Source organism: Podarcis liolepis (genome assembly GCF_965112155.1).
Source record: "Podarcis liolepis genome assembly, chromosome: 6".
NCBI classification, from domain to species: Eukaryota; Metazoa; Chordata; class Lepidosauria; order Squamata; family Lacertidae; genus Podarcis; species Podarcis liolepis.
In genome coordinates, this window is record NC_139559.1 from 6,709,301 (window position 1) to 6,732,400 (window position 23,100).

The 23,100-nt window shown below is 47.8% G+C and overlaps 1 protein-coding gene across 2 annotated transcripts in view; it reads right to left on the bottom strand.

Annotated features, from left to right (window-relative positions):
* SAMD10 (sterile alpha motif domain containing 10) overlaps nucleotides 1–23,100 on the bottom strand; it is a 63,190-nt gene that overhangs the window by 19,756 nt on the left and 20,334 nt on the right. For both annotated transcript variants that reach the window (XM_083507742.1, XM_083507743.1), the window contains exon 2: nucleotides 4,430–4,614. In XM_083507742.1, the coding sequence (XP_083363868.1) occupies nucleotides 4,430–4,614 (185 nt within the window). The remainder of the gene's footprint in view (nucleotides 1–4,429; nucleotides 4,615–23,100) is intronic.

A 23,100-nucleotide genomic window follows, 5' to 3' on the forward strand; every position in this document is an offset into this window, starting at 1 on the left:
TTTAAAGCAAGGGAAGGGGCAGCGGGGAGAATCGCTTCTCCCCGTTGCCCGCCCCTTGGTTCAAAAGGGGTCCGGGGACAGAGGGGAAGGCACGCGTGCACCTTCCCCTCTGTCCCCTCTTTTGAAGCAAGGGGCGGAGGGGAGAAGATCGCTTCTCCCGTTGCCGCCCCTTGGTTCAAAAGGGGTCCAGGGACAGAGGGGAAGGCGCGCGCGCGCCTTCCCCTCTGTCCCCGGAGATTGCGGAGCTGGCAACGGGGAGAAGCGATCTTCTCCCCGCCGCCCCTTGCTTCAAAAGAGGTCCGGGGTGCGGGGGCAAGCTTTGTTTTGCGAAGCAAGCCCATACGGAAATTCGTCTTGCGAAGCAACTCGAAAACGAAAAAACCTTTCGTCTTGCGAGTTTTTCGTCTCGCGAGGCGTTCGTCTTGCGGGGCACCACTGTATGTTGTTGTTTAGTCGTTTAGTCGTGTCTGACTCTTCGTGACCCCATGGATCACAGCACGCCAGGCACTCCTGTCTTCCACTGCCTCCCGCAGTTTGGTCAGACTCATGCTGGTAGCTTCGAGAACACTGTCCCACCATCTCGTCCTCTGACGTCCCCTTCTCCTTGTGCCCTCCATCTTTCCAAGCATCAGGGTCTTTTCCAGGGAGTCTTCTCTTCTCATGAGGTGGCCAAAGTATTGGAGCCTCAGCTTCAGGATTTGTCCTTCCAGTGAGCACTCAGGGTTGATTTCCTTCCGAATGGATAGGTTTGATCTTCTTGCAGTCCATGGGACTCTCAAGAGTCTCCTCCAGCACCATAATTCAAAAGCATCCATTCTTCGGCGATCAGCCTTCTTTATGGTCCAGCTCTCGCTTCCATACATCACTACCGGGAAAACCATAGCTTTTACTATACGGACCTTTGTGGCAAGGTGATGTTTCTGCTTTTTAAGATGCTGTCTAGGTTTGTCATTGCTCTTCTCCCAAGAGGTTATACATATACACAACCTCAAGATTCACTGGAATGAGGGGGGTGCTTTCTGATGTGAAAACATTCACGAAAACTACTCTCATTTAGCATAATGTGTGTTTGGTGGGGAGCTATTGGATTGTTGTTTTAATTTTTATTATGTATTACCCTTGCTGGTACCTTTCCCGGGAAAATCAGAGGCTCACTATGTCAGGTTCCTATTGGAAGACAGGACAAATGCTAGAACATTAGCAGCGGCAAAGTTTTTATCGGTGGTTGCAAGAACCAATGATCCCTATATTTTGAACAAAATGCTTGTTTAACCTGGAGGTAGGCTGTATAAATTGTGTATTGCTTTGTAACAATTTGTTGGGTCTCTGGACCGTAATAAAGATTAATTATGTATTTTGTAGTTTTATATCCTGATTTTATTCTGTGATTCAGGGACGCAGGTGGCGCTGTGGTCTAAACCACTGAGCCTCTTGGGCTTGCCGATCAGAAGATTGGCGGTTCGAATCCCCACGATGGGGTGAGCTCCCATTGCTCGGTCCCAGCTCCTGCCCACCTAGCAGTTCAAAAGCACGTCAAAGTGCAAGTAGATAAATAGGTACCACTCCAGCGGGAAGGTAAACAGTGTTTCCGTGCACTGTTCTGGTTTCCATCACGGTGTCCCGTTGCGCCAGAAGCGGTTTAGTCCTGCTGGTCACATGACCCAGAAAGCTGTCTGCGGACAAACACCGACTCCCTCTGCCTGAAAGTGAAATGAGCGCCTCAACCCCACAGTTGCCTCTGACTGGACTTAACTGTCGAGGGGTCTTTTCCCTTTTTCTAAATTTTATTCTGCGAATCGCCCTGAATATAGGCCGGTATATAAATTCAATAAATAATAAATAGAAATTGCAATTGAGTAGATTGGAAGTCTAGGACAGGGTGGGGTAAGGGACGGTGATGGGAAAAGGAAGCATGTGCGGGATTGTGTGTGGGTATGTATGAATATTTTTTTAGGATTGTATGAAATGTATGTTTGTTTGTGTCAGGTGGCTGTTGCGGTTGCGCGAGAGTAACCAGGCAGGACTCTGACCTGTGTTTTACAGGCTTTGTTTTGGTGCAAACTATTCACAGTGAAGAGCCTCAAAGCTCACGTCTGGCTCAATTGCTAGCAGAATCCGGGGGTGGTCTTTTTTTAAGAGTTTTGTTACCCCCAAACGTCTCCTCCCCTCTCTGCGCCCCAAACTACTGCGCAAGATGGGCGATGGCAAGAGCGTGTTTCCCTCCTGTCCGGCTTGCCCAGAAGCGGTGTTAAGGCTCCCACCAATATCCGCTGGTCCCTGCACCTCTTCACCACTGGAGGTGGGGCTTTCTTCCTCCCCGGAAGAGGAACTGCTTCACAAGATTTTCGGAGGCTCCCTGTAACACAACTGCCCTTCTATTTCTCGCCTCTGAGCCGATGGCAATTTCCTGACAGTTTGTATATCCGTAATATGTATGCATAACTATCAATATGTTGAATTATTTCAATAAAAAATTTAAAATTTAAAAACAATAAAACAATAAATACAGTGGTGTCTCGCAAGACGAAAATAATTCGTTCCGCGAGTCTTTTCGTCTTGCGATGTTTTTCGTCTTGCGAAGCACAGTCCGTCTCAACTGCGCCTCTTCAAGCGGCTTTAAGAAAAAAACGCAAGACGTTTTCGTCTTGCGAAGCAAGCCCATAGGGAAATTTGTCTAGCGAAGCAACGCAAAACCGGAAAACCCTTTCGTCTAGCGAGTTTTTCGTCTTGCGAGGCATTCGTCTTGCGGGGCACCACTGTAATAATAAACTGACCCTAATATGGAGGGGCTCACAGCATGAACACCCCAACAGATCTCGCTTCTCCATTAGTCACAGCTTTGGTTCCAACACAGATCCAACGTGCCTCTGTGCCTCCAGCTTCCAGCCTGTTTTCAACTCACTCACACACACGGCATTGCAGGGGGTTGGATTTGGTGGTACCTTCCAGCTCCAGGATTCTATGAACTCTCCAGCTATTATTCTACACAACAGGTGAGGGTGAGAGGAGGACAGGCCCACCCCTTAGCCTGGAGGGCACCATCACTTCCTTGCAGCTCTCGCAAGGAAGCTCATTCTTTTGAGATGCTGATGAGGACAGTTGGGTGGCCAGCTGTGAAGGTCACTGCATTACAAAGAAGCTTGCCTAGGACCCTCGCACCTACGGGACCGCCTCTCTTGGTATGCCCCGCGGAGGACCTTAAGGTCCATAAATAGCAACACCCTAGAGGTCCCGGGCCCTAAGGAAGTCAGATTAGCCTCAACCAGAGTCAGGGCCTTTTCAACACTGGCTCCAGCCTGGTGGAACGCTCTGTCTCATGAAACCAGGGCCCTGCAGGATCTGATTTCTTTCCGCAGGGCCTGTAAGACAGAGTTGTTCTGCCTGGCCTTCAGCTTGGAATCAATTTGATTCCCTCCCCCTCTTTCTCTTTTTTCCTTTCTCCTGTGATGAGGCTGCATTTTAATGTTTCAATGTTGTATTTTAATCTTGTTTTTTAAGTTGTATTTCAATCAACTTGTTTTTATTATTGGTTGTTAGCCGCCCTGAGCCCGGTCTCGGCTGGAGAGGGCGGGGTATAAATAAAATTTATTTATTATTATTATTATTATTATTATTATTATTATTATTATTATTACTTCAGCAATTGGATCCCATTAATTTCTAGCCCTCACTGGGCACAGCATCCCAAGACCTGGAAAGGACTCAGGGCATCATCCAGACTGAACCCCCCCCCCAAAAAAAAAACCCTGCAACAGTCTGGCTGTGACCCTCAATTCACAGACAGAGAATTATAGTAATAGTAATAATAATAATAATAATAATAATAATAATAATAATAATAATAATAATAATAGTGTTATCTGTGCCCCACGCATCTGGTTGGGTTGCTCTAGCCACACCGTGCAACAAAAACCCACGAGGGCATATAGCCTGGCTTTCCAACAGTTGCACACGCAAAATTCACAGGCATGCGCAATTGTTGCGCATGGATCTCCACGGACCAAGGTGCGAGGAACCTCTTTGGGGACAGAACCCTTTTCGATCCAGGACTCCGCAGCTGATCTGGATTGACTGGTGCCAGGAGGGAGGAGCTTCACTTCAGTGGGCGGGGCCAGAGGCAAAAGTGGGCGGGGCAACTGTCATGAATTCTGCCATTGGCTAGCTTGTACGCATGCGCCCACACCCCTCTGTATCCTGCAGCCAAGCAAGCAGGGAGTTGCAATCTGGTTTCCAGAGCATTGCCTACCCAGGCAGAAACACGCACAGTGATGGGTGCTGCAGAGAGGCCTGGGGGCCCGCATGCGGCCCCCGGACCCTTGTCAGCGCAGGCGCACGGCCGGTTTCGCTGCATGTGGGAGAACAAGCTCTTTGGTTCCTGCCAAGGGACAGATCCCAGCAACATTTGCAGACTTCCTGCCCGCCATCATACCTGGGAGCCTTCCGTTCCCGGCTGCTGCAGGAGTTTGACGGTCCTCCCTCCCGCCGACCGCTGGCTTCGCCCGTCGTGCCAGGTCAGGCTGCTGCCGGAGTTCCTCTGCAGGCGGTAATTGAGGTTCTCGGCCGAAACGGTGTGTTCTAGAAGGTTCTGGCAGAAGCTGAAGTGAGCAGCAGCGGCTGTCGGGGAGAGAAGGGTGAGAACATAAAACCAACTGCAGACATCAAGGGGAGGCAGTAATTCTCTCCCAATGCAACATTCCTCCCCTACACAAACACACCCGTCTCCTCAAGATCAAATCATGTTCAGAGTGTCGGACTAGGGCAGGGTTCGAATTCTGCACTTGGCCGTGAACCTCACTGGGCAACCTTGGGCCAGTCACTGCCTCTCAGCCTAACCTACCTGACAGGGTAGTTGCGGGGATTAAATGGGGAGCGGCAAACCTTGAGACCCTCGGAGAAAATAGTGGGATATAAACGCAACCATAAGCAAACAAGCACACCAATAAATGCAATTTTTAAAAATCCCACCCTTGTTTGTTAAGAGCTTTGCGGGGCTACGCTGTTCCCTCGCCCTTCATCTGCGAGGTAGGCTCAGGCAGAGCGACAGGTGCGAGCTACCATAGCGCTTTTTGTCGAATGGTCTCCTTAAATCTGAAGGTTCATTCTTGTTCCACAAAACGTGTATTTCTTTAAAGGCCAGAGCAAATAACGTGACCTGGTTTTGCAGCTGTGAAGCAGTATAGAAGGTGCTGTTAAGTTGTGGTAATTAAACTGTTGGGTATGGTATATAAAGAGCAGCATGCAGTTCTCTCAGTACCCTGGTAGATGGGTCACACTTATTGATATAATGTAATTTAGTGTAAAAGGAGTTTTTGTTATTAAAACCTAGCCAAAGTTATTTTGCGTTTCTTGAATGTGTGGTCTCCCCAGCATGCTTTCTGCAGCGCAACCAATCTGCAAATAGCCAACACTTTTAACCGTCACGGCTTCCTCCCCACTTGGAGCTATAGTTTTCAAAGGGTTCCTAGAGTAGTTAGAGCTACAACTGTTAAGTTGTGGGTGAACATATCAGACGCCACAGCGATTCTTCAGACAGCTCTTGTTTATTCACAGGCCCAGAACAGAACTGAACTGAAGGGTTCAGTCAGCCTACTTATATAGAGCTCAACTACAAAGCAACAGTAACAACTTTCTGTAACTATCCAATCACTGAACGTCGCTTTCAATTCCTAATTTGCATATGCAGACCTGAGTGAAATCTACAGTATCCTCCTGCTGGCCCAGGGTGAGAACTTCATTACATAACAACAACTCCCAGAGTGGTTCAACCATCGATCCCGTTTCCCAGGGAACCTTATGAGAACGGTTTCCTCAGACCAGACCCTGCATGTTTGGTCACTGACAGAGGCCCTGCTCCAAGCGCCGCCTCCTCTCGGAGGCTTAGAGAGAGGCGATGAAAAACAGCACCTTTTTGGTTAAGGCATCCAGCTTTTAGAATTCTCTGCCTCAGGAGTCTCAGTTGACTTCCTCATTGGAAAATGGCAGAAAGCAGATCAGAAGAATCTTGCATCTCCTTGTATGCAGCTGTTCTTGTATGCAGCTGATAAAGAGCACGAGACTCTTTATCTCGGGGTTGTGGATTGGGCAAAAGATTCCTGCATTGCAGGGGGTTGGACTAGATGACCCCGTGGGTTCCCTTCTATGACCTACGATCAGCTATGTGTGTCTATTCCTCCTGGCTTTTGGGAGGTGGCTTTTTTTGGCTGCTCTTTGGCCTTGCTATTATTGCTGGCAGCTTCTTTCGTTTTAAAACTGTTTCGTTGTCAAACGTCCTTACCGCGAGCCGCCCCGGGGTTCCCACCGAGCTGGAAGGTATACAGTGGTACCTCGGGTTACATACGCTTCAGGTTACATACGCTTCAGGTTACAGACTCCGCTAACCCAGAAATAGTGCTTCAGGTTAAGAACTTTGCTTCAGGATGAGAACAGAAATTGTGCTCTGGCAGCGTGGCAGCAGCAGGAGGCCCCATTAGCTAAAGTGGTGCTTCAGGTTAAGAACAGTTTCAGGTTAAGAATGGACCTCCCAAACGAATTAAGTACTTAACCTGAGGTACCACTGTATTAAGTATTTCCCTAACCCAAGTCAAACAACACGGATTCAGGCTGCAGCCCAAGCCTGTGCCTATTTACTCAAACGCGCAATCCGCTGAACTCGGACACATCTGCTCCCAGGCATACATCGCGTCATTTCACTATATACATATAGTCTTTGCGGTCGGGCTGGAGCAGAGAGGGCTGAATCAAACGCTGCGGTTAGCCGAGCCACAGCGCTCTCTGATCTCCGCTCGGCTGGACTGCCAATTCCCCTCCAGCAATCTAAATGCAATGCAATTAAACGTTATGTCCCAGCAATTAAAAGCTTTATTGAAGGGGAGTGCAAACAGGCAGCTGGGTGGGGCTGTTTGTGAAAAAAGGCCAACTCAAGGGGATGAGCTGTGCTATTATTTGGACGGCGGGGTTGCTGGAACAGAAGCTGCAAGCCTGGAACCAGAGCCGGGTCAGTGGTTTCTGCCTCCTAGGACCCTGTGCTTGGCGTGTAGCAAATAATATTTTGCATCAGTGTTATTAGGGATGAGGGACGCAGGTGGCGCTGTGGGTTAAACCACAGAGCCTAGGACTTGCCGATCAGAAGGTCGGCGGTTCGAATCTCCGTGACGGGGTGAGCTCCCGTTGCTCGGTCCCTGCTCCTCCCAACCTAGCAGTTCGAAAGCACATTAAAGTACAAGTAGATAAATAGGTACCACTCCGGCGGGAAGGTAAACGGTGTTTCCGTGTGCTGCTCTGGTTCGCCAGAAGTGGCTTAGTCATGCTGGGCACATGACCCGGAAGCTGTACGCCGGCTCCCTCGGCCAATAAAGCGAGATGAGCGCCGCAACCCCAGAGTCGGTCACGACTGGACCTAATGGTCAGGGGTCCCTTTATTAGGGATTGGGGAGAAACGTATGTGGAATGTATTTTTAAAGTCTGCGGCTTAATTAGAATTTCGAAGTACATCGGAGCATGGCTGCTGATCCACACCAGGGGTGCCAACCTGAATTCGGGGAGGGCATGTAATCCCTGCCCCACATAACGGATCGCACCATTTGAATGGCAATGCCCATCAACTTCGGGGGGGCAGCCCCATCAAATATTTTATGGGGTGGGGCAAAGGGACCTGGGCCCCTAGGAGTTGGCTCCTACGCTTCTCTAATTATGGCGATGCTCTTTTGGCTAAAGAAAATGCATACAAAAATTTGCACTTTAGCAGGAAAATGCATTGAAAAAGCGTACAGAAAACGTTTATTTTAGAGGGAGAATGCATGCAAAAGTGGTTGTTTGGGGGGGGGGAGTCTGTGCAATTACTCTAATATAGCTTAGCCTAAAGTACTGGAACTAAGACTTTGCATATTCTCCTGGGATGAATGAGATGGGGTGACTTGTTACCGCTGGCTATTCTGGAGGTCAGTAGAGCTAAAAATGGGAACCATTATCTCAAAAGGAATCTCACCTCTGGTATGAATATGATTACAGTTAGCTGGTTTTTGGGAAGCCAGAATATCTCAGCCTCCACCTCCCAGACCTACAATACAGTGTAGGGGGTAACTAATAATTCTTCCCCACCCCCCGTTATGTTTTATTATTTCACCTATACATTCCAATACATAATAATCTATTTATTTTGTTTTGTCGACATCCCATCCCACTTTCCACTGTGTTTTTATTTCCCCTCCTTGCTGCACCCTCTCTTATGCCATAACAATAATCAGGGCTTTTTTCCCAGCCGAAACTCGCCAGAACTGGCACCTCTCAGGTGGGTACCATTGCAGCACTAACAACCAGGCGATGTGTCACACAAGCAAATGATGGTTTGGCATGGATTGTTGCTTACAGGTGATCCTGGGCCTTGCATGAAGACTACCTGTAAGCAACAATCCATGCCAAACCATCATTTGCCTGTGACACATCGCCCTAGTTGTTAGTGCTGCTGCTGCTGTCGTTACTACTTGGCATGGAAATCTCTGCTTTACAGAAACCTCCTAAAGTAAGCCAGAATCATTATTCTCCCATTAAAAGAAAAGACGATTATAACGGCAATGGCTTTTCCTGTAATTTATATACAGTGGTACCTTAACTCTGACTTTAATACATATTTCCCTTAATGGTTTGACTTCCCACCTTTACCTCCATAACGGTTTTATTCCCAGCCTTTTCCTGCTGCATTATGCAGTGTATTTGTATCTCGTATAAATATTTCCTCTATTTCAATTGCTAAGGCAGCAACACCTTTGAAGGTGCGTCAAACGGGGAAAAGAAAAACCTTAAAATAAAAATATTAATAACCGAGAGAGAGAAAACAACACTTAGTTTTTCCTCAATCTTATTCCCAACACCGTCTTTACCATAGTGGTGTGAAAAGACACCAGGAGCAAAAATCACAGCATCATTTGGGACTATTTCTGCTCTCTGTCAGTCCAGATAGTCACCCAAATGTTGGTTTAAATGTCATCTTATTTTTAAACAGACACACATTTCCTTTTCTTCTGACAAAGCCCCAAACTGGGGATGCTGATTCACTCCGAGGCAATTAAACCGTGAGGCCGGCGGCAACTGTGCACTCCAGACACTTTCCACAGGGAGGAAGATGCGCTCAACAGCCAGATTTCGCACCGAAGGCAGACAAATGATTCACCACACGATCACCCTAGATTTATGCCAGGAATTGGCTGTGGTGGGTCCCTCCACTCAGATGTCTGCTGCGCTGACCTCAATGCAGAAAGCTGTGCATCATTTCACGCCAGCCGAAAACACAATAGGGAAACAGGAGACCCTGAGGTCTTCTGCTTTCCAAAATATAATTTACTTCCAGTCGTAGGACTCTATCTGCCTTACACAGAGTCAGAGTGTGGGTCCATGCGGCCCTGTGAAGGCTACTTAGGAGGACGAGGAATTTTACACATCGCTTGGGAAGACAGGCGAACTAATGCCAGTGTACTGGAAGAAGCAAAGATCACCAGCGTCGAAGCAATGATTCTTCAACATCAACTTCCTTGGACTGGTCATGTTGGCCAGATGCCTGATTACTGTCTTCCAAAGCAACTACAGTGGTACCTCAGGTTACATACGCTTCAGGTTACAGACTCCACTAACCCAGAAAGATTACCTCGGGTTAAGAACTTTGCGTCAGGATGAGAACAGAAATCGCGTGGTGGTGGCACAGCGGCAGCAGGAGGCCCCATTAGCTAAAGTGGTGCTTCAGGTTAAGAACAGTTTCAGGTTAAGAACAGACCTCCGGAACAAATTAAGTACTTAACCCACTGTACTCTGTTCCGAACGTAAAAATGGAAAGCGTAATGCTGGTGGTCAACGAATGAGGTTTAAAGACTGTCTCAAGGCAAATCTTTAAAAATGTAGTACAAACACCAACAATTGGGAAACACTGACCTGCGAGTGCTCCAGTTAGAGAACAGCCTTTACCAAAGGTGTTGTGGGTTTTGAAGACGCTCGAACTCAGGATGAAAGGGAGAAACATGCTAAGAGGAAGGCACGCTTGGCAAACCCTCACCATGATCAACTCCCAGCCAGAAACCTATGTCCCCACTGTGGAAGGACGTGTGGATCCAGAATTGGCCTCCACAGTCACTTATGGACTCACTGTTAAAACCGTGTTTATGGAAGACAATCTTACTTAGCTATGAGTGATCACCAAAGAAAGAAGAAGAAGAAGAAGAAGAAGAAGAAGAAGAAGAAGAAGAAGAAGAAGACGACGACTTAGGAGGACGTAAGAAGTTTCTCACTGGGCTGTATCAAAAGCCCAGCTATTTCAGCATATACACTCCTGGGTCAGAACTGGGGGCAGCTGAACAGGAGAGACACCTTGGGTTCATTGCGAATCGCTCCAAGAAGATGTTGATCTAGTGTGCGGACAATATAGTTGCTACATGGGATATCTCTATATATTCCCCAATGGTATTTTCAAAAATTATGGAAATCTGCTTGGGATAGGTCTCCACCTTCAATTAAACCTGGGATGTTCTGCAGATGTTCTACTACAGAGCTAAGGCCCTTAGCTCTGTAGATCACTCCCTAAACAGAGGTCAGTGGTGGGTCCTCTGCAGAGCTGTGGACCTTGGCATGTGCCTGGTCATCTTGACCCTTGACGCTGGTCCAAGACTGCAGCACTTTTGGGAAGGTGGTGCATTTACATACACACATCAAAACATGTAAGTGGTGCATTTGCCATGTGGACATATTGTAGGTCTTTGATGCTCTGAAAGAGAGCGCATGGCAGAGTCTCTCAAATACCATCCACAGAGAATCACCCTTAGATCAGACTCTTCCACCTGCGTTAACAATCAGAAAATCAAAACCCGCCACGATCAAGGAAGGGTGTGTGTGTCAATGAGGAAACTCCCTTGCACGAGACTCGCGCGCCTGTCTCCCTGGATAAAAAAGCATCCGGCTTTGTCTAAGCTGCCGTTGATCCTGGCAAGCGAAGACGAGCAGCGAGCACTACAATAAACAGGCAGATCAGAGAGCTGAGGAACGGAGGCTCCTGTGTAAGTCTGCCTCATGTGTTCCAGGAATGAAAGTGTTCCGGAAAGCCATTGATCTATTGTGTGCTAATTCCATCGCCTCTCTAGCTATGAGACCCTTGAGTGAAATGCACCCCTGAAAGAGGATAGCTTCAAAGCCGGGGGGGGGGGGAGGATAAATTTGACCTACCTGAGCAATTGCCCTTTCACAGAAATAAACCTGGCCAAGGGGCATAAGCAAGTAGAAAGGGGTTGAGGGAAAAGGAATGGAAATTGGAACCAACAACAACAAAAAGGAGAAGATTAATCAAGCCCTTTGCAAAAGCAGGATTACTGCATCCTCGCAAAGGTTGCCAATGCCCTTGATTCGAAAGGTTGTAGCTGGATTTCAAATGCTCACGGCAGAGAGGAATTCGGGGGTCTTCCCTCCCCTGTGCTCTGGCAGAAGGGGTGTGGCAGCCTACGATTCGTGATTTCTCATGCTCTAACTTTGGGCAGTTAATGAAAACGGAGAAAGGACCGCAGGGCACAGAAATGATGGGGAACGGACATGCATGTGCACACAGACAATGCGGCAAGGAAGATCTATGTGCAGGCATCAGCCTTCCATGCTTGCAGCCGAGACAAAACTGGATGGGCGTTTGCATCCAGCAATGTTCCTCTGGCCTAGAGATGGGTTGCTGCGCTCATTAGGCCTGACACTCCCGCGCAGATCGTGCTTCTGCTAATAAAGAGTTAAGTCCAATTCTGAACTGTGTGGCTACTGACTGGCAAGCTCCTGGGAAAGGAGTGCATCTTAGCATCCCTTGAAATTACAAGTGGTGCTGAGCGGTACCTTTCAGATCACGCACTGCATAAACAGAATCTCAAAGGCAGCCCCCGAGATAGCAGGGAACGGCTGCAGATCAGCAACAGATCACATCCTTTGGATGCAGAAGATCCCAGGTCTGAGACCTTGGAGTCGCACTGCCTGCCAGTGCAGGCAACACTAAGCTAGGTGGGCCAACAAGGCAGCTTCTTATATCTTACGAAACTGTAAGAATGCTGCCCTGCGTGGCTCAGATTATTCACTGTTTATGGCTCCACTGCATGATTTGAGAACGGTGTCTCACCTGAGAGGTGTGATTGGGACACAGTTCTCAAAGTGCATGAAAACCGGTACACTTGTGCCGTGCACACACCATACATTTAAAGCACAACGCTTCCCCAGGATAATTCTGGGAATTGTGGTTCATTACAGGTGCTGGGAACTGTACTTCCAGGAGGGATGAATGAGGGTTCGCAGGATTCTTTGCACATGTGCTTTAAACAGATAGTGTGTTAGAATGGATATACCTTGTACAGGTACTTAAAAAAATGGGCACCTTGCTGAATAAATCGGTACCATCGCATGAGTAGTCACCAAGCGCTGGGGAACTCTCATTTTCGAAGCTAACTGCTGATTTTGGACTAGTTAAAAATACGATAAAGCAAGAGGCAGGCTGAGCAACAGCAGGAGCAGATGGAAGGAAACGGGGCCGTAAATAAAGAGGGATTTCGGGAACGGCAAACAGATTCGCACTTTGATGGAGGAGTCCAGGCCTGGAGAGCCTTTGGTCAACTCGCGAGGTCAGACTTTCTCATTATATGACACAACAGGGTGCAGAGCCTCAAGCTCAGGAGATACAATTCGCACGTCTGTTCCGGGTGGAGGGAACATGTTTCGTTCCAGGGCAAAAGGGTTCCAGTTTGGAACAGCGGCAGAACAAATGGGAGCGCGCAGTCGATCCATCAGGGATCCTGATTTCATTGCACCAAATGCTGGGTGGGGTTGTAAGGAGGGGAGGTGGCCGTCTGCAGTTCCCGTTTACAAAAAGAAAGTGGTTCAATGTGAAAAAAGAGATTTAAATAAAAATGCATGTTATTCTAACGCATCTGACCGAACCCAAAGGGTGCTCATCAATGGTTCCTCTTCATCCTGGAGAAGAGTGACTAGTGGGGTGCCACAGGGTTCTGTCTTGGGCCCGGTCTTATTCAACATCTTTATCAACGACTTGGATGATGGACTCAAGGGCATCCTGATCAAATTTGCAGATGACACCAAACTGGGAGGGGTGGCTAACACCCCAGAGGACAGGATCACACTTCAAAACGACCTTGACAGATTAGAGAACTGGGCCAAAACAAACAAGATGAATTTTAACAGGGAGAAATGTAAAGTATTGCACTTGGGCAAAAAAAATGAGAGGCACAAATACAAGATGGGTGACACCTGGCTTGAGAGCAGTACATGTGAAAAGGATCTAGGAGTCTTGGTTAATAATAATAATAATAATAATAATAATAATAATAATAATAATAATAATAATATCTTTATTGTCATTGCCCCCTCTCGGGGACAACGAAATTACTTGGCTGCTCCATCCACCCAGGTAGGGCACTCCACACAAAATCAAATCAACTATAAAAACACTAATTAAAACAATACAGTATAAAACAGCAAGGAAGATTAGATGACTTTCAAAGTCCAGGCTTCCCATTCAGGGCCGAGATCGCTCTGGGGAAGAAGCTGTTCTTAAGACGGCTTGTTCTTGTCTTCATCGTCCTGTATCTCCGTCCCGACGGCAGGAGCTCGAAGAGACAGTGACCAGGATGCGATGGATCTTTTACTATGTCCAGTGCCTTCCTATGGCACCTTGTGGCATAAATCTGCTCTAAGGTGGAGAGTGGGCAGCCAACAATGCTCTCTGCTGCCTTAACAACTCTGCACAACCCCAACCTGTCCCGGGTAGTACAGCTTCCGTACCACACACATAAGCCATAAGTGAGCACGCTCTCAATGGCACAGTGATAGAAGGCAAGCAGCAGTTTCTGCGGAAGATGCATTTTCCTTAGAATTCTCAAAAAGTACAGTCTCTGCTGCGCCTTCTTCACAAGCCCCCTTGTGTTGACACTCCAGGACAGATCCTCTTGTAATTCAATGCCCAAAAATCTGAACGTTGTTACCCTCTCCACACAGACCCCATCAATCAAAAGTGGCTGGACATTGCTCTTCTGTCTCCTGAAGTCCACCACAAGCTCCTTTGTCTTCCTTGTATTTATGAGCAAGTTGTTAGCTCTGCACCACTCTGTCAGCCGCTCCACCTCATCTCTATAGTCCGTTTCACCCTCCCTTTCAGAGATGAGCCCAATCACGGTTGTGTCATCTGCAAATTTGACAACCCTATTACTAGGGTGAGCAGCGACACAATCTAGTAATAGGTTGACCACAAACTTGACATGAGCCAACAGTGTGACGCGGCAGCTAAAAAAGCCAATGCAATTCTGGGCTGCATCAATAGGAGTATAGCATCTAGATCAAGGGAAGTAATAGTGCCACTGTATTCTGCTCTGGTCAGACCTCACCTGGAGTACTGTGTCCAGTTCTGGGCACCACAGTTCAAGAAGGACACTGACAAACTGGAACGTGTCCAGAGGAGGGCAACCAAAATGGTCAAAGGCCTGGAAACGATGCCTTATGAGGAATGGCTAAGGGAGCTGGGCATGTTTAGCCTGGAGAAGAGGAGGTTAAGGGGTGATATGATAGCCATGTTCAAATATATAAAAGGATGTCACATAGAGGAGGGAGAAAGGTTGTTTTCTGCTGCTCCAGAGAAGCGGACACGGAGCAATGGATCCAAACTACAAGAAAGAAGATTCCACCTAAACATTAGTTAGAACTTCCTGACAGTAAGAGCTGTTTGACAGTGGAATTTGCTGCCAAGGAGTGTGGTGGAGTCTCCTACTTTGGAGGTCTTTAAGCAGAGGCTTGACAACCATATGTCAGGAGTGCTCTGATGGTGTTTCCTGCTTGGCAGGGGGTTGGACTCGGTGGCCCTTGTGGTCTCTTCCAGCTCTATGATTCTATGTTTCTATGATCTATATGGTTATGGTACCACTAAGAAATGCTCTTCACGGCCACATTTTCCAGCAGGCATTAACTTTGTGATAGGAATTTTGGGGTCTTAGATATATGTTAAATGTTCATAAGTGCACCAACCAAGCACGTACATAGATCAGCACAGGTAGACCGATCTGAAACTATTTCGATCCCCAAACTGATCAAATGCTTTCCCTGCAAGGAGGGAGGGGGGGGTTAGGGAGCCTTCCCATTGTCTCAGGAATTGAGTAATCAGCATTTTAATGGGTGACAAACTATTAGGAGAGATAATCAGGAAAGGCAATAAGATAACCTGGCAAACAGGGAAAACAACATTCAAATTTCTGTTTTAGACCACCTTTTCTGTGAGGTAGGTATCTGGGGGGTGGTCTTAGGTTAGACCCCTTCTGTGATGTATGTATGATGTATGGAAGGGTGGTCTGGAGCTCCAGGGTAGGGAATGTAAAATGTCTATATAAGGCCTTCTGTGCCATTGTTCTGGGTTCCTCCTCCCTCCTGCGTGCGGTGAGTGAGGACCCTGTTGCAACAGATCAGTAAAGATCAGGCTTAGTAGCTGCTTTGCTTCTCAATATTCTCTGGCTGGCCTCTGTTATTTTCTCCTACCAATAGGGAACCTACGTAAGGACTCTATATGGGCTCTTGGATACCCCAAAAGGGAAAGGGGCCGATTTTTTGTTTACAACAACTTTCCTGGTTGTCCTTAAAAGAAGCCCTACCTAGAGCGAATGACAAACCTGAGCTGGGCATGAGCGGAACATGGATTATTCTTGCCTTGCAAGGATTGGACTAGTTGACCCTTGGGTTGCATTCAAAGTCTACAGGCCAGATCTCTCCATGCAGGGCTGCTATGAAGCTGGTGAAGGGCCTTTCTGGCTACCAGCCCCTGGTCTTCCCCAGTTATTGCAGAGTCAAGTTGCAGTCCCAATCAGCACACCTGGTCTCTTAACGGAGGAGAGGGCAAGCCTATCTAAGGCCAGTTGGAGACCACCTTGTGGAATCTCCCAACCACAACAACCTCCTTGGAACTAACCTCATCTCATTTGCCCTGATCCATTCCAAAATGTGCTTTTGGTACAACTTTGCCAATGGATTTGGTTTCCCCTTAAGATATCATCGCTAAACTTGGAATGAGGGTTATGGGGGGGGCAGTCTTTGTTGATGTTTCAATGCTGGGTGAAATTTTGATTCAAGATGGCACACTGAAATGTGATTTTGGTGCGACTTTGCCCATATTTTTTTGGTATACGTTTGGCCATCTCTTGAGATATAGTCACCAAATTTGGCACGAGGGTTCCTGAGCTGGGGGCAGCAGTCTTCACTGATGTCTGGGTGCTGGGTGACATTTTGAATCAAGATGGTGGACCAAATATGACTTTGGATGGACTTGGCCCATGTTTTGGCATGGTCCAAGCTCACAAATTACACTACCCATTTAAAAATAATAATATTATTATTTTGTTTCTACAAAATACTTTCATATTGCTGGGCGCTCTGCTAGCAGGTTCTAGTTGGAGCTTGCAGAATCTGGAATTTGCTGGCTGTTTAGGCTATGGTTCTGTTAGCACAACACACTTTTAATGGTTGGGCCACTCAGACACTGAGATGCTGGCAGGTTGGAAATCTTAAGGGAAAGAGGGATAAAGGAAAGATGGCGAAATGTGAGAGAACGCATAGTGCCTTCTTTGAGGGATCTGCTCGCTTTCATTTCTTTTCCCCTTCTTCACAACGCCTCAGACAATTCCCTCCGACTGCTGCTTCCGTCTTTTCGCACAAACCGCAGTCTGTCCCCTGCTTCTTTCCCGTGCCCCAGAGTTCCTGGAAGCTACCTATCTGGGCCTTGTAATTAAAAGAGGAGGATTAAGAGCTTGGCATCCTTTGCGTGCACACACAACACTCTCCCGCTGGCTAGGGGAGCTCCCCCCTTCCTCTTGCCTCATTGTCCGCCCCATCCGATAATCCCTTTCTCCCCCAGCCCCTCGCTGGTTTCATTCACTCTCAAGGCGGGCCATGCAAAACGAGGCAGAATGCAAAGGGCTGGAAAACAGCTTAATCCACAAACGCCACCAGACTTCTAAATCTGCTGCCCACTTCCGCAGCTCAGCCCCTCTTAATCCCATGTCAAGTGGGGATTTCCAGGGTCTTTCATACACCCAGATGAGCAAGCCTGAATGACCCTTGCAGACACATTCATTACTGCCTGCGTGACACGGCTCTCCGATGGGAGTCCCTCAAGCTCTGCTCTCTGAGGGTGCATTCAGATGTGGGGCTGGTTGCCTTAGCTTTCCTGGTTATAATACTAGTACCTCTGCCCTGGTTTCTGATGTTCCTTTTACGCTGCATTGCCCGTTGTGCTGTGGAACGGCGGCTCTCCGGCAGATATACCTCCACACTGCGTGAAATTTCATTCGTACCAGTAGGCACAGAGTGACACAGCAGTAAGGTAAAGGACCCTTGACTGTTAGGTCCAGTCGCAGATGACTCTGGGTTGTGGCGCTCATCTCGCTATACTGGCCGAGAGAGCCGGCATACAGCTTCCAGGTCATGTGGCCAGCATGACTAAGCTGCTTCTGGCGAACCAGAGCAGCACACGGAAACACCGTTTACCTTCCCACTGGAGGGTTACCTATTTATCTACTTGCACTTTGACGTGCTTTCAAACTGCTAGGTTGGCAGGAGCAGGGACCGAGCAACGGAAACTCACCCCGTCGCGGGGATTCGAACCGCTGACCTTTTGATCGGCAAGCCCTAGGCTCTGTGGTTTAGACCACAACGCCACCTGCGTCCCTCCCCCATCAATAGTACCCCAAAAATCATCACATGGCATGATCCGTGAAAGAGAAGCACAGTGTGGTACAGTGGTCAGCAAACTTTTTCAGCAGGGGGCCGGTCCACTGTCCCTCAGACCTTGTGGGGGGCCAGACTATATTTTTTTGGGGGGGATGAACAGATTCCTATGCCCCACAAATAACCCAGAGATGCATTTTAAATGAAAGCACACATTCTACTCATGTAAAAACACACTGATTCCTGGATCGTCCGTGGGCCAGATTGAGAAGGCGATTGGGCGGGATCCAGCCCCCAGGCCTTAGTTTGCCTACCCATGGGTTAGAGCATCAGACTGGGACCTGGAAGACCAGGGTTCAAATTCTGCCTCAGCCATGAAACTCACTGGGTAACCTTGGGCTGGTCACAGCCTAACCTATCTCACAGGGCTGTTGTGAGGATAAAATGGGGAGCCTCAAGCTCCTGGATGGAAAGTTGTGGTGTAACTGTGATAACTGAATAAATGGAAAAAGTGAGGAAATTGCAGCACAAAACTCCAGGTTCGTGAGGTTGTGAATGGATTTTTTCTGGAAGCAATGATCGCAGAGATGAGCATTAAACCATAAGCTCGATTTCCAGAAGAGGCCTTCATGTCATGTGAAAGATCATATAAAGTTTGGAAATTATAGGCAAGCAATCCTCAAAGAATAATGTGCTGTCTGAACACAGCCAAAGACTTCTTCACACTAGCAGAAATGTGGGAAGAAATCCAGAGTGGCTGGGGAAACCCACCCAGATGGGCTGGTTATAAATAATAAAATTCTTCTTCTTCTTCTTCTTCTTCTTCTCCTCCTCCTCCTCCTCCTCTTCTTCAATCTATGCTCCAAGAGCCATTTTGGGGTCTGGATCTGAGCTGGCAACCTAACACCAAACTGCGTGACAGAGAAAAAGGGGAGGGGAAGTTAGCGCCCTGACACCGCAGAGAAGTGTCTTTTGAGATGCTGTAAGTGGGTGCAATTTTTGACGATTTCATGGTTTATACCTCTCCGGCTCTTAAAATGGTTTCCTCTAGATTGCCTTAATTGGTGTTATATGAGTGTTGTGCCGTGAAATGATTTTAAACTGCCGTTTTAACAGCTTAGTTTTATTGGAAGAAGAGGTTTCAGTTTTGCATTTTACGTTTTATTTATACGCGCAAGACAATCTCGGGAGGGTTTTTGCCCTGAAACGCAGCATAGACATGTTTAAATAACAAATACGATAAACTCAGGGGAAGGGGGAAATCAGCTTTGTGATGGCAAGATCTGCCCCATATGTGCGGGAGGGATTCTCTGCAGACATTCTAATGAAGGGGCAGCCAACATGATACCTGTTAAGTTGTGGGTGAACATATCAGACGACACAGTGATTCTTCACAGCTCTTGTTTATTCAGAGGCCAGAACAGAACTGAACTGAAGGGTTCAGTCAGCCTGCGTATATAGAGCTCCAGTACAACATAACTGTAGCAACTTTCTAAAACTATCCAATCACTGAACGTCACTTTCGATCCTTCATTTGCATGACTATCTACAGTATCCCCCCGCTGGCCCAGGGTGAGAACTTCAGTACGTAACAATACCCTCTAAATGTTGATGGGCCAGAACTCCCATCAACCCCTGCCAGCATAGCTGATGGGTGAAAATTGACCCAATGGTGCACAGCTTGAGACTGGACCTCGCCATCTCCCCCACAGGATCACTGTATCCACTTGAAGCCAAATTCTTTGCATTTAACCTTTTAAAAAATGTAAATAGTAAATAGGGTGTGTGTCTCTGGCTGATAACCATCAGAATCCTTAGCAGGTGTAGATGATGATGATGATGATTGTTGTTGTTATTTATTATTTATACCCCGCCCATCTGACTGGGCTTCCCCAGCCACTCTGGGTGGCTTTCAACAAAATATTAAAATACAGTAATGCATCAAACATTAAAAGCTTCCCTAAACAGGGCTGCCTTCAGATGTCTTCTAAAAGTTTGGTAGTTATTTTTCTCTTTGACATCTGGTGGGAGGGCGTTCCACAGGGCGGGCGTCACCACCGAGAAGGCCCTCTGCCTGGTTCCCTGTAACTTGGCTTCTCACAGTGAGGGACCCGCCAGAAGGCCCTCGGCGCTGGACCTCAGTGTCCGGGCAGAACGATGGGGGTGGAGACGCTCCTTCAGGTATACCAGGCTGAGGCTGTTTACAGCTTTAAATTGTGCTCGGTAATGTTCTGGGAGCCAATGTAGGTCTTTCAAGACCGGTGTTATGTGGTCTCTGTGGCTGCTCCCAGTCACCAGTCTAGCTTCCGCATTCTGGATTAGTTGTAGTTTCTGGGTCACCTTCAAAGGTAGTCCCACATAGAGCGCATTGCAGTAGTCCAAGTGAGAGGCAGAATTCCTTCCTTCCTTCCCCTTGCTGTGGTCCACTCATCCGAATTGACTCTTTGCATTGGGTGGAAATCTGCCTTAGACACCAACTGGGATTCCCCCTCTATGCACAGCAAATTTTAGCTTCAGAGGTGGTTGAAAGCAGTTCATAAGTTACAAGAAAGGAGATTCCAACTAAACATTGGGAAGAACTTTCTGACAATAAGAGCTGTTCGACAATGGAACAGACTCCAACGGGAGGTGGTGGACTCTCTTTCCTGGGAGGTTTTTAAGCAGAGGTTGGATGCCCATCTATCATGGATGCTTGAGTTGAGATTCCTGCATTGCAAGGGGTTGGACTAGATGACTCTAGGGTCCCTTCCAACTCGACAATTCGATGATTGGCTCCTTCAGGACTGCAGCATCACAGGAAAAGGTTAATCCTGCATGCCTGTTCTGACGCTAACTCCCACCCCAGTTTATGCTGCTTGCATCACACACGTAATTAAACAATGGAACTCACCACCACTGGAGACAGTGAATGGCCTCCGACCTAGATTTTAAAAGACGATCAGGCAAATTCCTACAAGAGAGGGCTCTCAGGGACTACTAGCCGCAATGGCTTTGCTTGTGCCTGCACGGTTGGAAGCCACACTATTTCTGAGTATCAGTTGCTGGAAAACAATGGAGGGGAGATTGGGCATCCGGTCGGCCACTGTAAGAACAAGATGCTGGACTAGATAGGCTCTTCTTATGTTCTTACGCACTTTGTTAAAGAGCGACCTTTCCCTGCATGCTAAATACAGAAGCCACGTTTATTTACCTGTCGACTTAGGCCAGGGGTCAGCAAACTGTTTCAGCAGGGGGGTGGTCCACTGTCCCTCAGACCTTGTGGGGGGCCGGACTATATTTTTTTGGGGGGGGGATGAACGAATTCCCATGCCCCACAAATAACCCAGAGATGCATTTTAAATAAAAGCACACATTCTACTCATGTCAAAACACCAGGCAGGCCCCACAAATAACCCAGAGATGCAGTTTAAATAAAAGGACCCATTCTACTCATGTAAAAACACGCTGATTCCCGGACCGTCTGCGGGCCGGATTTAGAAGGCAATTGGGCCGGATCCTGCCCCCAGGCCTTAGTTTGCCTACTCATGACTCAGGCAACTGAAAAGGGCAGAAAGAGGTGAGCCAGTCTCTTCTGAACTGCAAAATGAAAGAAAGCTCCAGCCCTCCCCATTGCTTTCCTTTCTGTGATTTCCTGGTTGTGATGTATGTTTTGCCAAGCTGTCACTTTTGCCACAGCAGGCATTTTCTACCACGCCTAATTTTCAACACAATCAACACCACTTCCGAACCATAAAATTAAAACAACGCTCCCCCTCTCACCTTCAGCTAACAATAGCGCAGCCTTTATCGCTTCTGATCTCCAGTAGTTTTCTACCAAAAAATAAATAAATTAAGCAACTAGAGGTGTTGGTGGGAAAACAACGAAAACAACGCCTTTGAACAACTCTCTTTGATTTATTAGCCCCTTTATTACCAGAACACCACTCAGCACTTCTGCAAATGCGTTCAGGTCAAAACTTCCAAGATAGCTTCATAAACACTTAATTTCACTGCTCCTATGAAGGAAAGTTCTTTAATTTGCCAAGCCCCACGGAGGAGGAGGAGAAGGCGGCGAAAGAGGAAGAGGGGAGAGAAGAGAGTACCGTATTTTTCGCTCTATAAGACGCACCAGACCACAAGACGCAGGAAAACAAGAAAAAAAATATTCTGAATCTCAGAAGCCAGAACAGCAAGAGGGATCGCTGAGCAGTGAAAGCAGCAATCCCTCTTGCTGTTCTGGCTTCTGTGATAGCTGTGCAGCCTGCATTCGCTCCATAAGACGCACACACATTTCCCCTTACTTTTTAGGATGGGAAAAGCAAGTCTTATAGAGCAAAAAATATGCTTTCTTGGAAAGGAAAAAGTTTTCCCTGCCATCAAGGATTGCATCTCCACCCCACCCCATACCCCGCAAATGCCCTGGGAAAATCAGGACATCCTCTATTTTTCATGCGCGAGAACGGCAGCTATTTGGGGCGTCAAGATCTCAAGTGATCTCACACACCCCCAAGCACCCCTTTTTAGCGGCTGTGATCTCATGCGGGTCACTAACCCAGAAGATGCGTGTCTCAGTTTTTGGCCAGGAACGTTGAAATGTATACAGTGGTACCTCTGGTTGCGAACGGGATCCATTCCGGAGCCCCGTTCACAACCTGAAGAGAACACAACCCGCGTCTGCGCATGCGGGGGTCGCAATTCGTCACTTCTGCGCATGCGCGTGACGTCATTTTGCGTGTCTGCACATGCGCAAGCAGCGAAACCCGGAAGTAACCCTTTCCGGTATTTCCGGATCGCCGCGGGACGCAACCTGAAAAGACATAACCTGAAGCTAACTTAACGAGAGGTATGACTGTACTGCCCTGACAGAGGCACAGCACTGCATAATGCACACTCAATGGATGCAGCTTTTTGCAGCATGGACTGAAGGAGCAAGCTACGCTTCCTGAATATCTTGCTGCGGTGCAGCTGCTGAAGAAATCCAAGCAGCACACGTCCTTGCTCTGCCTCCACAATTGGTGGCAGCAAATGCTTCTAAATACCTGTTGCTGGAAACCACAGGAGCAGAGAGCAATGAGAAGCCTCTGAGTGACTGTGGAAGCTCCAGGATCTGCCAGCTGCTACAGTCATCGGCTGAAAGCCCTGCACTTTTTGCTTTCTCACCGAGCAGCACTTGGTTCCCTGTTGCGACTTCCATTATTCTTCTCTCCTGCCTCCTCTCAACCACCCTGTTAGGCAGGTTCGGCTGAGAGGTGGGCTTCTCGACTGGGGATTCGAACCCCGGTCTCTCTGGTTCTAGTCCAGCAATCAAACCATTGGACCCGTCGTCCGCAACCTGGTGCCATCCAGATGTCTCATGGCTGGGGCTGATGGCAGTTGCTTCCCCAAACATCTGGAAGGCACGTGATTGGG